The 17,542-nt window shown below is 39.8% G+C and overlaps 1 protein-coding gene across 1 annotated transcript in view; it reads right to left on the bottom strand.

Annotated features, from left to right (window-relative positions):
• The window catches only part of GNA12 (G protein subunit alpha 12), a 44,036-nt gene that overhangs the window by 19,412 nt on the left and 7,082 nt on the right, over window positions 1-17,542 (bottom strand). Inside the window, exon 2 of the mRNA XM_064461560.1 lies at window positions 10,841-11,056. Within this exon, the coding sequence (XP_064317630.1) occupies window positions 10,841-11,056 (216 nt within the window). The remainder of the gene's footprint in view (window positions 1-10,840; window positions 11,057-17,542) is intronic.

Below are 17,542 nucleotides of genomic sequence, written 5' to 3'. Positions count from 1 at the left end.
ACGGACCCTTGGCTTTGAACAGTATGCAAACACTTCAGGTACTCCGATAACTTGGAACACAAACATTTTCAAAACTAACAGCATCCTTGAGGTACAGGCATCTATTTCTACCATCAAGGAAGATCTATGGAGAAAAGGAACCATTGCTTGGATGAAGGATCAGTGAGATAAAGACATTGCCATCGTTCCTTGGCCAAGCACCAGGTTAAGGTGCTCACTTGCAATGCCAGCTGCTTGTTCCTTCACCAATGCCACGGCACGTCACTACCTCGGCTGCGCTTAGAATCAGTCATAGGGTCACACTCTGCCTCAGATGAGCTTCCCGATTTACAGCACAGCTTCCAAAAAACCAGCTGTGCCAACAAAAGCAAGAGCGTAGTGCGAACCACCACTTCCTATTGCTCACCGTGATTACTCTATCACAGAGCTGCAGCCCAAGTTAAGCCCTATCCTTGCATGACAAATTGAGTACAACCCTCGATGTTTTAAGGCAGAGCAGGCTTGTTAGGGAGACAGCAGAAGCAGGGGAGGATAACAGCAGAAAAGTAGGTTAAAGAAAATTACAATCTTTTCAAGAAGTCACTGCAGAAGGATCAAGAATTGGATAGCTAGCAAGAATACAACATAGGCAGCTGAGCAAGTTATCACTACCTAATTATCCTACCTGCATTTTCCTTTGCAGCTTTCTGCCAGGTTCTGTCTTTTGAAGACCATAGGCTCATTAAACATAATTCACTGTCAGTGTGACAAGAACAACTTAAAACATCTGTTCTCTTAAGTATAAAAACCCAGAATATATGCTAGTAAGAATTCCTTATAAAAACATACCTAGTTTTTAACATTTTTCTTATTTGTTGATCTGTGCTTGTTACTTCTTCTCAATTCTACGTAGCTTACTATAAACTAGCTAGTAAGGAAAGCTTGAAAGCATTTATTACCCATTATCCTATTAAATTCAGTGACCCCTTTGAAAAATCCAAACCTTAACCTCTAGCTGTTTTTCCTCAAGGGAACATTTTAGAGAATTTGGAAAAACACTGAGATCACCCTTGCTCGCTGTCCCAATTCCAGGTGGAGAGGACAAGGTCCAGTACCAATAGGAAAGAAAGCTGAATTGCTACAGAGAACATATAAATAAGGTGCAAAAGGCTGACTTGTAAAACTGGAACTCTCTGAAGTGCATCGTCAGCACTGCTCTTGTGAGTGTAGAGTGAGCCATGTCAGGGAGATGGCCTTAACAAAACCGTTCACCTCTTCTTTTGCAGCACCTTTTTTTTTTCCACCTAATTTCCTGAAACCAGCCATAGGGTCAGAGAACTGCTAGTACAGTGCACAGGAAGCAGCAGGAGCCCTCTCTTCTTTTCCACAGCTATGCCAGTCCTTGTTGGATCTTGAAGACGTGCACATAGCTTTAATGCACAAAAAACTTCAAAAACATGTATCATGGGAATACAAACGTAACAGTCTCCACTTCAGCTGCACCTTTGAGACTGCAGGATTGGAACCAGTCTGACAAGGGGAGCCCTTCCACTAGAAACAATATTCTTTGTTTTTAGACTTCAGTGTAAACAGATAAATATTAACATATATGTCTCTGCATAATACAGTTGTTTTGTTGCAACTGGAATAAATATTGTCCTCATACACTACCATGGTTTTAACCTATCCATATGCTCATTACTTAATGTATGAGTGCTGTCTTGCTTCCACCAAATTTCAGTACGAACTGTTTCTTAGACTCCCTTGGTCATCCAAAGAGTGCACTTTTAAATGTACTTAACTTGCTCAGACTTCTGGAACACATTCTCACTACTGGGAGTCTCTACTGAGATATTAGTTGCCAATTTTGAAGTCTCTTGAATTGTTGAGATCCATTAGAAACTTTCTGAACATGGAAATTAAAGAGCCTAATCAAAAGCTAAAGGCTGCTCACTGCGTTAGATTTGTCTCTGCCCAGAACTTTCCTGCACACTGCAAAGGGATAAAGAGATTACTCCAGTGGTTTTTAGCTGCAGTTGGGTACTGGCTCAGACAGCCTGAACTGAAAGTTTCCTTCCTTGTTTCTCACAGCATGTGCCAGCACTTCTTGATGGGAATGCAAAGATTAATTACAGCTGTACTTGCTCTGAACAAATCCTTATATTCAATACAGTCCTGCAAGATTCTGAGTAGCACTAATTAGGGCTTAGAACAACAGTTCTGCAAAGACAGACATACTGAGTATTTTTTCTAATTATTTTATGCATACTAAAATTAAAGCTTCTTTCTAGAAGCAGGGTGGCATTTATTCTCAAGAGTTGGGAGCCAAAAGGACTTTTCCAGTCTAAGAAAATTAGATTTAGTGTTTCAGTGCTATTGAGGATGGTAAGACATCAAATTATAACCGCTACCACATGCATATAGTGAGAGGCAAGGAGGAGTACAGTATTTATTCTGTAAATCTTTTGGGACACCCCGACAATTCTCTAACAGGCTCAAGCACTAAGAGGTAAAGACAAACAAGTTTGTTCTTAATAAAACACATGAGCAAAAAAATTCTTTTAACTAGAAAAACAGCAATCATTAGGCAAGATGTAAATTCTCGTAATGAATTTTCAACATGGGAGCTGTATCTATGAAGTCGTTTCTCTCATTCACCTTAACCACACCAAAAATACAGTCAAGATTTATTGGCATCCAAGGGCCAAAAGCAAAAACTCCTACAGGCAGCCTTACACAGTACCATAAAAACACAAGGCTTTTTAATCTACCTCCAAGAACAAAAAAGTTTAAAAGTAGGACCACACAAAGTCTGAACTGCAACCTTTTAGTATCCATAGACAGCAGGGCACTGATACAGTGCATTAATGCACGGTACATTTTACAGGCTTTAGAGGCGTTTTTGACCAAAGTTTTTGATCTTTAAATGAAAAAAGAAACAAAAAAAAAAAAGGAAAAACTGTCGAGTGCTGGGAATTCACTATACAGAGTACTAGAACAGCCAGTAGCACAGCTCTCTTTATTCAGCGTCTGTCTCAGTTCCCATATGGTAGGCATATCTATTTCTTGTTATCCACTTATTTATTATGTATGATCTGCTCGTTACTTTCCAATTACCCTCCCAATTCCATGCAGGCTGCATTTCATCCAGCTGTTGCATTTTATCATAACCTATGGCCAGGAGCAATTCATGGCAAGAATCCTTTTATTTTTCCACAGAGCATTTAGTACAGAGGGCTTTAATCCTTGGTTGAGATTTCAGGTAGGTACTATAACAGATTGCTATTCACTAACACTTTTCCATTTGCACTGTTTTGAAAAGGTCATAATTCACGACCTTTCTGGTTCTTGTTATTTCTCTCCAATAGCAGAAAGTATTTAAGAACAGCTAATAACCGTTTTACCCATCATACAGCTTTCTATGGATGGTTTTGCCTGAGAGAATGGCTTCTCTCATTGAGAAAGGATATTGCACAAGTGGATTTTCCTAGAATCAAAATGATTTGCAGTGTAAAATGATCTACAACCTTTGATTCTCTAAAAGATTTTGAATCCTGCCTACTTTAAATGCAAGTTCTTCTCACCTCTTGCTCAGTGGCACTTAAAGCAAAACCGAGATAACAAGTGAAGCATGCCTTGGTGTAGGTGACAGACAACGTGTGATGAAGGTATCCTCAACTCTGCCTCCTGCTCCAGCTTAGTTCTGAATTTGAATCTTAGTGACTGTCAAGAGACACTAGCACTGGTACAGCCAAACACCATGCTGCTCAAGGAGTTCTTCTTGTGGCAGCGGGCCCATTAACATATCTCATTTAAGCATTTATTTTTAGAATACTGCAAATATAATAGAAGACCGAGCATTTAACTTCTGCAGATGCAAACTGACAGACTACAGAGTATAAGCCAGTACCCACAGAATTTTGTGCAAAGGTTTCCAGGTGGGTTTTGCTTTATGTTACCTCCTAGTTTTTAATAAAACCCAAACTATAACTCACTAACTCTCACCTCCTTTAACAAAATGCCACTTGTTTGAGAGTTCTTACTTGAGACTTTGATCTGAAAAAAATTTCCTATTTGGTCTTAGAGACAGGATTAGAAGCCAGGGACTCCAACTGCTAATCCTTCCTACTACAGACCAGCCACAACGCTTCGCAGTATTATACTTAAAAAAATCAATTAACTTCTTCTGCTATACAAAGATGAGTCAAACTCTAACTTGACCATAAACTTTTGAGGTCTTGGCATTAGAGGACAGAACTAGAACTAAGAATTTAAATCTGGACCTCTGGCACTTAATTGCCAAAATACTGGCATGAAACCTTATTTAGATATTCCACTGAAGAGAAACATCTCCATAATTCACTGAGTCCAGAGCAAGATATTACTCAAGCTGCATAGATAAAGTCTCCAAAAGTTAACTATCTTTTAAATTAACATGGCATCATATGTCAGATTAAGCCACTGTTTCAGAATTCTAACATATCAAAATCAGATAACAGACTATTACTGTTATTTCTATAACAACAAACAAGTGGTGAATTTAAGGGAAGGCTTAGATTATATAGCACTATCATTCCTTAAGTGTAATAGCTAAATTCAAACAGGCCTATTTACCATCCACAGCGTCAAAATTAGCTTTTAAAAAAAATTAATATAACACTGTTAGACACAGATGTACTTGACTTTCAGCACTAATACCATGTAACTACAAAATACCAAGGCTCAGCAACAGCGAATGTAAGTTTCTGGTTTGTAGCACTACTGTCAGTCCATTGTTTTTTTAAAAAAAAATTCAGGGTCGAAGTGGTATGTCCCATCCTGACCTAGAAAAGAAAAAAATCTGCATAACTTTCCCAGAAATCCTAGTTTCACAGGATTTCTGCAAACTAGAAATACTCAAGCAAAGCTCATAAGTAATTTGGCAGAGTTGCTGCCTAGTCCCAATTACAAATATTAAATGGTAACAAGATTTCCCATGCTGGCACTTTGAACAGTGTGGCTGTTTCCTTGGTAGATCTCACCAGCATTGGTCAAGCCCCAATGGATTTCATTGATGAAATATGCAAGTTTCATGGCTCTGGAGAAAAAAAGTAGTCATCCTTACAGAATAAGCAACATTCATAGCCCCTTGAGCAAGCTCATATTCAAATAGTAGTTTGCAAAAAGAGCAGCTCATTTGTGTTATGGCCAATGGTATAAGCTGGAGTTGATTTGAGTATTTCCTCGAGAGGAAGCGCATTAGCAAGTGCATTACGTCGGTACGAGGTATAAGTACTCCGACATCTCAGTGCTGTGGCGTATATGTTGAACAAAGAGTAAAATGCTTAGAAACATGCTTTTAAAGTTAACTCTAGTCTACCCTTCCATCTTAAAGGCAAATGATTAGTTCAAAACTTTAAGAAATGTCTCTTAAAGTGCACTGAAGAATTCTGAAAAGAGCCCACTCCTGTAGATTTCATTTAACACGCCACTTCAAAAGTCACTTACTCCTCATGTCAAGTCAGTGCTTTGCTGCCCAACCCCTCAATTCACTTGGCTTACAGAGGCAGTCAAACGCTGCCACACAACCTCCATATGCTACAGCAGCTGGTATATAGCCCATCTCCCGATCATCTTACATTACTGCCATACCTAGTATTTCTGTACCAAAATAAAGCCATTTAAGCAACATTTTTTCCACTCTGTATCAAGAATTAGTGGGAATGACTACTGCCTCATCTCCACACTGCCCAAAACACATGGCTGGCTGCCTACGAGGCTTTGAAGCCATCAGCTCCTTGCATAAGGAGAATGCAGGAACAAACCTATACTAACATAAGGTGCAGACTGTTCACTGTGCAAAATTTCCAGCACACTATCTCACTATTTCAAGTGTCTGCTTAGAGGAAAAAACCCACACAGTTAATTCATAGGGGAGTGACTCGTGTCTTATTACAAATATCCCCAAAACTCCCACACCTCCAAACACCCAGAGAAAGGTGAATCAATAGAAAAGAAACGGTCTTTAAAACATTTTCCAGAGTCTTCCCACATCCAAGGCTTCAGAGGCTCTTAGTGTTTGAAGTATTACTGGAAGTGTTCCATACAATTCCCTGTGCAGAGATCTAAAAATAGCTATGGGCACAGTAGTAAGTTTTTGTCTATATTTGCAAGTCCCTTACTTCCCTCTCAGGAACCACTACTTCCCATTAATGCTGACTTTTTTTTTTTTTAAAAGAGCTATTAAAACATTAGAAATTCTTTCAACAGTGCAGTGAACAATAAAAATGATAACAGTAATAATACACCAATAATAACAATTAAGTTTAAATTGATACTCTATCAAGGGATCATTAATATATTCTATACATTAATAATAACTGCGTTAAAACAGATGCCTTTTGCAGCATCCTTGAATGGCCATGCTCTTTTCTGCATCAAGAAGGGTGAGTGTCTGTAAGCACAAGTCAGAGGCTAGTCCGGCTGCATGTGACTATCTCAGCCCAGTTGCCTTAACCGCAAACAGGCTTTGGAGTTCAGAGTAAATAGCCCCATCAATCCTGAAGAGATGAGACTATGACTTGTACCACAGGAGAAGTTCAAGAGCTCTTGAAATACATAGTTACAGGCTAGAAAGACGAGGCATTTTGAAGGGAAGTAGCAAGAATCATTCTAATAAAGATACTGGTATGTCTAAGCACAGTTGTGTTAGAGATTAAAAAAAACAAACAAAAAACCCAAAAGACATTGTGCACATTAAAAAAAACCTGATAAAACAATGCCAATTTTGTTTTAAGAACTGATGAAGCCAGATGATGGCCTTTGCATATCTGCCTATTGTTAGTTTAAGCTCTGTAACAGTGGAAACGCACAATATGTATCTGTTCTGACCACAACAAAAGTATTATTTTCTTGCCTAGCAAGCCCTATATGTCCCATCTTTACCCACAGTGACATGCAGCACGTCAAGGTGCAAGAAGTCAAAAAAGTAGCTACCCTTGCTTCAGCTTTTGTTTGTTCTGGACACATTAAGACAAAAGTGAATGGCTTCTCACATCCTCCCACTAGGGACCTGGGCGGAAGAAAAAACAACAAAACAAAAACCACCTGACCAAAGCGATTTCTCTCGGCCTTAGTCTCCATCATTTATGGCATAAAAAGAAACATCATTTATGAGTGCAAAAAAGCTTGCAGATTATTATACATGCACCTGAACTCCCCATTATAGCCAAGTACTTGTTATTAAGCTCAATATAAAACTGAAGAAGCTTCCACCCTTTCAGCTGCACCGTAAGAGAAGTCCCCACGTCCTTTGTCCGAGGAAGCCATTCAAAATAGGTTTTGTCTCCACCTGCTGGCAATGAAGAATTAACACCCAGTTGCCCAAACTGTCACGGGCAACCTCAAAAGAACAAATGTTACAGGACATTGAGACACATGATAAATGTATTCCTTTCTAACATACAGACAGAAGACGGGGTAGGATAATGAGGGCAAGGGAGAAGAGAGAAGAATCACATACTGATTACAAAGGAATTCCTATTCTAGTAGTTAAAAAACGAGGACGGAGACGTGACAATGTAACCAAACATACAATGAAGCTTTTGTCCCCAAACTACTTGGCTTGCACACAAGAAACAGAGGAACTTGGGTCGGTGGGGACAGGCTGAGGCGGGGGAAGAGCGAGAGGCTGATGTTTGTGAAAAGAAAGTGAAATTGGTTCGTCTGCTTTAAGAAAGACGATAGAGAAAAAAAAAAAAGATATAGAAAAAAAGCAAAAGCACCCTGCTATTGTAGAATCCACCCACTCACTTCTGAAAGGCTCAAAGACCCAGACAGGGATTTACTGCCAGCACTTCTAGGCACTGAATATGAAGCAGAAAACACTCAAATGCCCAGAGGCAGCTTCTGTGGTCCCAGAGAAGCAGCTTTCAGACTGTATGAGGTTATGATCAGAGCCATTTTCTTTCAACAAGTTTGCTACTGCTGAGTCAGTCATTAAGCTCAGCATTACAGACCATAAGACACCTGTACACTGCAATTTTCAGCTCTAGTTACCCAACCAACATGTTTTACTCTATTGTTTAAACAAAGTCACATAACTTCCCGGAAAAATATAGAGAGCTCAAAAGCAGACCAATATAATCCTACAGTTTAAAAGCCAAAATAACAACAATAATAAAAAAAGAGCTGGTGTTCAGTTGACTCTAAGACCAGGGTGAAGAAAATGCAAGCGCTGAGCAAGGTTACTATTTCAAACGTCGTTTAGAAGCATTCAGAAAGATCACAGTAATGTAAAGCTTCACAATTTTGGTGACATTTTAAAAACTATTATAAAGATGAGAAATTCAGTTCAAACCAACCATATTCCATTTAATAGCTTACTAAGTAAGCAAGGGAGTGCTGAGGCAGAGGTTTTCTTTAGCCTTAGTTAAAATCAGTTCACAGAAGATTTATTTTCTCAGAGTCCACTATATGTGGCTTCTATTTATTTACATGAGTCTATATCTAGCAAGGGTTTACACTAAATGAAGGTATGGGTTTATACGTATCATATAAATTATAAATAAGGCATCTCCTTAAACCACCTGCTTTCCTTAGGAAGTTTTGCAGTTTTAAACTTTTTTTTTTTTTAAAGGAATTGTACTGCTGCTAGCCCGCCTGTACTCAGGGAATCAGACTTCCGCTGAACCTAGAAGCGAGGCATGGAAACTTGTCCAAGTTATTACAGTCTTGTTCAGTAATCAATCCAGAAATAGCGTTTGTATCCCTGAGAACAACCTATTGCATTTAAAAACCTTTTATGCAGCAAGTACCTTTTATTTACAACTGAGGTACTTTATAATCACCTGGTGATGCCACCTGCACAGTAAAATAACAGCACCCAGGATTTTCAAGTCATTAGCATTACAGATGCACGGAGAAGGACTGAGTTACACAGTATTTTTGTAGTACACCGTATTGTTCACTATTGACAAGTTAACAGTTCTGGTGCCTGCAGCAGTTCCAGTTGCCCCAGTAACTTTAAACAGGTTATATGAACGCCATCCGAAAAGATGCATGATAGAACTATACCATGATGTCAAAGATGACAGCATATTAAAAGATCACTTGCATGCCTGTATGCTTGGTTTTTGTGGGGCTTTTTAATTTTTTTGGTATTTCCTGTTTAATCCTTAAAGCCAGAGAATGCAGAGGTAGGCCTACTAGTCTTGGAATGCTATTTATTCAGACTGGACTTTTTTCCAGTTTGATGCAATTTTATTGCTAACCAGTACAGGAATGAACCTTCCACATGATCTCAGTCTGAATCTCCCCTTAAAAGCAAAACCCATAGCATTTCCCAGGGGGAAAAAAAAAAATTCTTTACAGACTGCTGATGCAATTATTGCTTATTACACCGGATTCTCTCAGTAGTTGTCTCATGTTAAATTCAAGTTCCCTGTGGCATGAACCATCTTTTTACTCCACATATGAACAGTGCTTAGAACAGCAAAGTCTTACTCTGTGTCTACAGACACTCAGAATTATGGAACAATTAGTTTATCTTCTCTTCCCCCTGTACATCCTCCCCCCAACCCCAGTGCTGTAACATGGAAATTGTCACCATTTTAGCGTAAGGAAGTGAGGTGCCAATTTTACCCAGTCATTTTATTTATTATTTAGCCATTTACCAGTCTCAAGATACTTCAGAGACAGATTTCAAAAATATGCAACAACAAGATTCAAAAAGGCATCCTATTAGTGGAGGCAGATGAGTACCTAAGGGCTGCAACATGACTTTAAGTACAGCATTAGACAGCAGAGAATCCAGGCAGAGCAGTGGCATGAGGAAACTAAGAGAATTTCACCGCTGAAGTTCTCTAGTTTTTCTGTAGCTATATCGAGTTGCTCTGTAAGAGTTTAAGGGAGACTGTACAAAGCCATGTTTCTATCCTCTACCTAACTCCCCTGATTAATCATTGATAGCATATCCAGGCATGAATAATTTCACCTTTAACTGCCTTGGTTTTTTTTTTCTTTTAAGAAAAGCTGAATGAAGTCTGGGGACAGAACACCCAAAACAGAACTCTATCTGCAGATTAAAGCATAATCAATGTCAAAATCATAAAGATACATTTATTAGAACAATTAGGATATAATCTCATATCATCTTCCAAGAACTAGTAACAGTGGTCCTAAGGTGCATGGTACCTTGTTTCACTGAACAGAGAAGAGAGAAAAAAGCAGCTCCATCTTGTACATAGGAAGAAAAAGGAGTAGATTATGAACAGCTGTCAGAAACATATTCCATACCAGAAGTGCAGTTATTTTGGCACAAGAGCATAAAAGCCTAGTAACAAGAAAGCAAGGAAGGGAGCACATTTTTAAGCTCACTGTCATCTTTCAGTTGCTTATCCAAGTTTCACTTGCAGACGTCAGGATGAAGAGAAACAGTCAAATAGCAGCAGCCGGAACGGGTGTTGCATTCACTTCAAAAGATCTGCACGCAGGAATAGTTTGCCAGTATCAATATAGTGCAAGCTGGCAGGACTGGAAAGTTGCAAATTAACTGTGCCTTCATCAGTGACCTACTATGAACAGACCCACTGAGCTGTTAAAATATTTTTAGTTCAACCAATTCCTGCCTTTTTTGGTTCCTCTTGCTCTTCCAGTTTATCCAGTCATGCACTTTTCCACTCCCTCTTACTGCCATGTAGTTTTTCAAGTTTGGCTCCAATTACCACTTGTTTCTGCTGCTGAAGTGCTCAGATTTACAGCATTACTACAAACAGCTCATATGATGGCTAAATCTTGCACATAGCAAGCAATCTTTCAACTGAAAAGAGAGTTATACAGCAGGGAATTTTTCTCCTCCCACCATGAAGATGGACGTACTCACCAGCTGATACTCGCTCCGACGGCTGAAGGCCTCCTTGATTCCTGAATCCCGCCACAGTGCGCCCAGTGCAGGTACATACAGCTGGAAGGTGGCAGGCTCTATGGGCATTCCAGCTTTGTTTTCAAAAGCCATCAAAAACATTCCATGCTTCTCATTCTCGGTGTACTGCCAAGGGATCCCCAGTTTGTCCCGTGCATCGACCAGAACCCTGCAGCCCTAGAGAATGATTCAGATAAGAAAGTCAGTGATAAAAACATTAAAGTGTAAAAGAACAAGGACTCAGGGGTACTTGAAGTTTTTTTTTTTTAAAAAAAAACAATTCTGGTAAGACTGAACTCAGGAGAGAATCATAAACATTGTTTATTGCAACATCTCCAACAGAAATAAGATAGAAGGAGCGGCTTGTATAAGCAACTTGGCCACAATATATTTCTCCAGGTGGGAAAAATACTAGCAGCAACCGCTAGTTGCAACAGCAATACTATCAACAGATAATAAAAGTAAACATAAAATGTGTAAGAACAGTATCTGGGACCCAGGCTATGATCCTCAGAGCTGTAATTTTAAAAGTAACACCATGCCTGAAACTGTATTCTTCCATGTTTTTCTTTGCACTTAGGTTTTAGATACCAAAAAGAATATACTAGCTTTCTCAAGCATTAGGAGATCAGAAGAACATTAAAAAAATATTGTCAAAAGAACATACTGTATATCCTGGTGAAACAAAGTATATTGAGCATCCAAAATTAAGGAAACTTAGTAACCTCCAGTGCTGTATGCATCTACCAACATTTAGATAAAAAAGTTACCAATACCAACTAGCAAGATCCAAAAGCATGTTGCTGTAAAGCACGGTTCAATGTAGTCTACTTGGATGCCACAGAACACAACTATCCAACTTCACAGATTTCTTGAAAATTTGCTGTAAATGAGCATCTTCCAGTTGAGATGCTTTCCTCCAAATGGCCACCTCCAGCAGGAAAGCCCAGCAGCAAGAGGACTGAAGACACTGCATAGATTTCAAGCTCCTAGGCTCAGTAAAGCAGGTGTGGTTTTCCATAAGCATCAGCTTACTTTTTGAACTTGCCACACACTTCTTAAGAAGTCATGACAGGTAGGTTTTGGTACTCTAATTTTGGGGAAAAAAGTCTGGAAGGAAAGTGATCTGGTTCTCAAATCTAACTCAGGATTACTGAGACTGCTTAATGCCACATTTCGCAGATTTTATGGAAACTTAATTTCATATTCATGGCAACAAGCCAAATACATGAGGTTAAGTAACTTCGAAACTTCAGTTTTGAATCTAACTTCACCTAAAACTTCAGATGGGCATTAGTTATTTCTCAATAGTAAACACCATTTTAATAAAATGGATAGATCTGTTAGCAGTGGCTTAGCATCTCAGCTGCCATCTAATTCACAAGTAAAATCTATGGGTTTTATTAAACTACTTTTCTCATTGTGCTGACCTTTTGGGTTTACAGTTTATGAAAGTAAATAAAATTGAAAAACAAAATTTAATTTCTCTTTCCACAGCTATTCATACAAAACTCCACATTATTGGACTGATTTTTTTTTTTACATACTTCAAGCTATCAAGACTGCATGTATGTTTTCTTAGCACTTGAACCTTTCACCTCTCCAGTCCTTTAACAGCACCACACAACAAGAACAGTAACTTTCCCCATGGAAATTAAGATTGGAGAGGGAAGTGAGAAGCAACTTAGTGTGAGTGTCACAGAATAGGAGCTCAAAGCAAAGCATCGTGGCTGTCACTATGCAACAGTGCTCCTGAAGTGCAGTTTCCCAAAAATGTAAATATTTACGATTCTCCAGTGATTGTTACTTTCCTTTTATAAAGTAGAGGATATATCTCCACAATACCATGAAAAGGCTAAAATTTAATATATTTACAGACTGCTGCTTTAAATTCCAGACATACTTAGTAACTGTCACACAGACCAAAAGCCAACTCTCAGTGCTAGTTACAGAGTTTATCCCTCTATTAACAGAAGCCTTTAGATCCGCTTTATTTGAATGGTGTTAACAAACATAAGCATGAAGAAAAAAAACCACCACTTATAAGGTTCTGTCCCTGAATTGCAGATGCCTGCACAACGTCGAGACCTCAGACGCTTTTGCAAACCTGTCGCTTGCACAGAACACCATCCCAGCTGCAATTCAAAGTCACTGTCGCCTCCCCCCTACCCCCAAGTCGAGCTTTTTCCAAAGCATTGTGGTGACCAAGACTAGTGGGACACCGCTACTGCTGGGCATCTAACGCCAGGCCCGTTTCTGTTCAGTGAGAAGTGTTTACGAACAGAAACAGTTAACCGGCACTCCGTGCTGGGCAGATCAGCATCTCCCCACACGGGCCCTGCGCAGCTCCCAGCCCACACAGGCCAGCTCTGACCTTTCACCTGCTTCAGCTCCAGCTCTCTGCAACCATCTCCCCCGCCACTCGCTCCCGCTTTTCTATCTTACAGCTTTCGGGCTGATTTAACCCTTAGCCACCTCACAGCTACCACAGTCCCTTCAGAGCACCTCAAAGGAACAAGGGCAAGATGACACAATTCCTGCTGGGGTAAAGCGGTAGCAGGCCCTCAGTCTCAGTGCATCCCCCTACACTGTCGCTCGGCCTCCTCCTGCTCCCACTGGAGGTACGGGGGACCTCAAGAGACTGTTGTTAAGGAAAGTTTCATCATTTATTTGGAGGAAACCACAGAACAGAGTTTCAATCCAGGGCATAGAGACTGCTCCAGTCCCAGAATAGTCACTTATCTGCTGGCTGCTGCTCCTTGGAAATGCAGGTTTGAATCTCCCTGGGGCAGGAGAGGGAACTAAACTTAGACCTCACAGCCCCTGTGCAAGTGCGTTAACCGCCGTGAGGTGACCCCCAGGGAGCGCTTAGCACCGGCACCTTCCTCAGACTGTCTGAGGGGAAGAAATGGTTGCCACCAGATCACATACAGAGCCCCATCTGGGACAAAGTGGCAGATTCAGATGTAGATACATCAGCATTAGCACTGACAAAACAGAGACATATATAGACATGCAGAGACGGTCACTTTTAAACACTGAATGAAGAACATAAAAAATAGGAAATGGGTTAGCAGGAATTGCTGTCCTACTCATACCCACAGCAACACCACCTCTCAAAATCAGAATCTGTAGAACACACCAGCTTGAGATGTACACCCAAAATGCATCAGGAGTCAAAGTTTTACATAAGAAGCAAAATAGCCAGCGTTTCTTCCCCCAACTCTTAGCAGTTAAAAGTATTTGTGACTCAGCAAGATCCCTAGTAAAGTGGATCTAAACTTAACATTTCTCCATCTCCACAAAACAGTTCTATAAATGCTACAAGCAGATGTCAGAAAGATGAGGAGAAAGAGAAATTGCCAAATTTAGATCCCATGTATTGCTATTCCCGCATTTCAGAGTTACTGGTAACACTATTTTTTGCTGCCACAAGGAGCTTTTGATAATCCTTGCCCTGCTAATCTGCAGTACAAGTTACCATAGGAAAGGTTCCCTCTTTCTGGAAACACATTCAGAACACTTTCCATACCTCTTTCCTCTGAAAAGACCATCAGGGGAGAGAGCCAGAGAGTCACTTTGTAGGTAAAACTCCTTAAAAGTTTATATGTGCTGTTGATGCCCAAAGGTGAAGATTAAATTTAGTTAAAATTCCTAGAATTTTCACTTATTATAGAATGAACAGAATAGTTTAACGTATTTAACAATAAAATATATTTCTCAAAACTGAATTTGGACTCAGACACCATTGGTACAAGTAAGAAGAAAACTCCAAACATGCCTTATGGCATGTGCAACACTCCCTCCTGAGCTCTAACGACAACGGTAACACCAGACTATTTTCATTGCAGAGCTCATTCCACAGTGAACCTTCAACACTGTTATGGCAGTTTTTCTGATTTTCTACTAATATAGAAAACATCAATTCACTTTTTCATTCAGAAGACTGAATATTGCCAATTACCATTCTGTTTTTAAGGTTGGAATACAAAAAAAATGTGGCAAAAACTTTCGATACAAAAACTTCTGAACAGTTTAACTGATCTAAAGCGTTTGTGTTGCACTCAAAGCAGGGCACAGAACAAGCGCAAGTGGAAAGAACTGAAATTCACAAATAAGGGTAGCGTCAGGAATTAGAAAATGGCAAAACAGCAGCATGTTGGAAGCACCAGTTAGGGAGGGAAAATAGTAAGTTCTCTGTTCCATTACTTTCATAATAATTTTTGACATATTCAAGCCACTGTAAAAAATCCCTGGCATGCACAATACCTGAATGGAGACAGGGTAGAACATGAAAAGGTGTAACAGGAGTGTGACATGAGGTCTAACTCATGAAGTATTGTGCCTTACACAGAAGAGAACACTAAACAGATCTAGAAAGTGTCAGCTTTAAAAAAGATGACTACGGCACGATATATCAGAAGTCTACAGAAATTACAAACCACTTGGAGAAAGGGAGTAGAAAAAGACTATTCTTTCCCCAGCCCTTGCTACACAAGTACGAGTGGCACAGCAACACAGTTATCAAACAGAAGGCTAAACTAAAAGAAGGGTTTTTCCCACACAGCCCTCTCTGAGACAAACTCATTTATATAGGATGTTGGCCAAAAGTATAAATGGAATCAAAAAGCAATTGAGACAAATCGATGGAAGAAAGGTCCAAAAAGGACTATTCGATTACATTCCAGATGCAACTCCTGGCTCGAGAAGTTTCCGAAATCAAAGGCTGCCAATAGCTGGAAGAGTATCCCAAAGTATCACATTGCTCGGTTCTTGTACCCCGTTTTGGGTTGGTTTTTTTTCATGTCAGAGACAAAGCGCTAGATCCTTGGCCTGACAGAGCACAGCTGTTAGGCACTAAGCAGAATGTTTGCTACTCAACAGCAGTATGAAGGTTTTATCAGCATTTGCACAAATGCTCATTACTAGGACTGACTTGGATGTATTTTTGAAAGCGTTCTAGGTTTGAAAAAAACCCCAGGTTGTCTTGTATTAAATATTAAAAATTATTTTGCGGGAATTATTATAAAGTTACCACCAGCTAAGATCACTTGAAGCCAGTGCTGCTTACCAATACATGAAAAGAAGCGTTACATATTTAAACAGCAGCTTGATTTAAGAATATCTTACATCAGTAGTTACATTACTACATAAAACACAACATTCACATTTTAAATTATTCACATACTCCAGTACTTGAGAATATGGGATTTTAAATCTACCTTGGATAGATTTGTGACACTGTGATTTTAGAATGATCCTAAACCCCCTGCACCTTTCACCAGACGGCCCAACTCAGAGGCTGAGCGAACACACCACAGTTAAGCACCAAATGCAAAGAGGAAACTGGGGGGGTGGGGGAGGGGCACTTGCTCATAAGCAAGGGGAAGTTCTTCCATGCACAAACCAACAGTCAAGTGATCAAAAGATTTGATTATTCTAGTCAAGTGTCTAGAGAGAACTTGCAAAACTACTTAGAGTTTGCATACAAACAGAAAAATCTCCTACAGTGCATTATCCCAAAATAATTTTAAGGAACTACTACAGGGTATGAGATCACAGACAACGCAGTAACCGTTACACATGAACAACTGCCACAGCTCCTTTTTAAGCTTTTACCATTCGTCCACTGCTCAACCTCATACCAAAGCCCTAGATCTCCAGCATCGATATCACTTATGGAAACTGTTGTTAGGAGACAAGTGCTGATCACTGCTGAATATCAGGGGACTCAGAGTCACAGCTAAGAGGCAATACCATCCTCTCCTGCGGCTGTAAACCAACATGACAGGGAGATTCAAACGTGTTTCCTACTGCGAGTTTTTCCTCCTTGCTGTTGACAAGGAACTGGCAAAGCCTGGAGATCACAATTCAAGACACCAATATAAATCTGAGCTAATGCCAAAACAAGTGCTCCCACCTTGGCAAGGTATTTCTAATACACCCTTTGAGCCAGTGGAACAGTACAAAGCGATGCAGCTATACGAACGCAGGTCCAGCTGGACCGGCAAGTCTAACTGTACCGAAAAACCACAACAGCTCCATGATGACCGGTGCCAATACAAGAGAGACAGAAAGCTGAATCACACAGCCATAGATGGGACTGGACTTTTCAGCAGCAACGCCTACTGGCAAGTAAAGAAAGATGATAAAATGCAACCCAGTTGTATTTTTAGAAAACATCTCAACCTTCTAAAAAAGACATTTTCAAATACAATTTTTAAAAATAAAGTTGTCAGTGTTTGCAGATATAGTCGCATGGACTTTTTATAAATTGCTGTCTGGAACACTTGGAAGAAGGTGATCTACTACTAACAAAGTAATGGCAAGACAAACAGATTTTTACAGCATGCTATCTTAAAAGCATTAACGGTGTTTTTATTTGATCTATGTCCTTGGAACATTATAGCCAAGCAGCAGCCAAGAACCCAATGTCATTAAGGATAATGTTTCATATTACAGAGCAGTCAGACTAACAACTAGGTACCGTCAAGAGGGGCATATTTCCTGGTAGTGTAGTTCCACCCTCTCCTGTTCAATAGGTTTGGCATTTGCCTGAGTCCACAAGCCAATCCAGTGAGCAAACACCACCAAAAACCTAGTCATTTTATATAAAAAGTGGTTTCCCCACCTATATTAGTTTGCTGTAAGGCAAGACAGACA

This window comes from Phalacrocorax carbo, chromosome 10 (genome assembly GCF_963921805.1).
Source record: "Phalacrocorax carbo chromosome 10, bPhaCar2.1, whole genome shotgun sequence".
Taxonomy (NCBI): domain Eukaryota; kingdom Metazoa; phylum Chordata; class Aves; order Suliformes; family Phalacrocoracidae; genus Phalacrocorax; species Phalacrocorax carbo.
The sequence above is the reverse complement of the archived record's forward strand: the minus strand, read 5'-3'. Positions and strand labels throughout refer to the sequence as shown.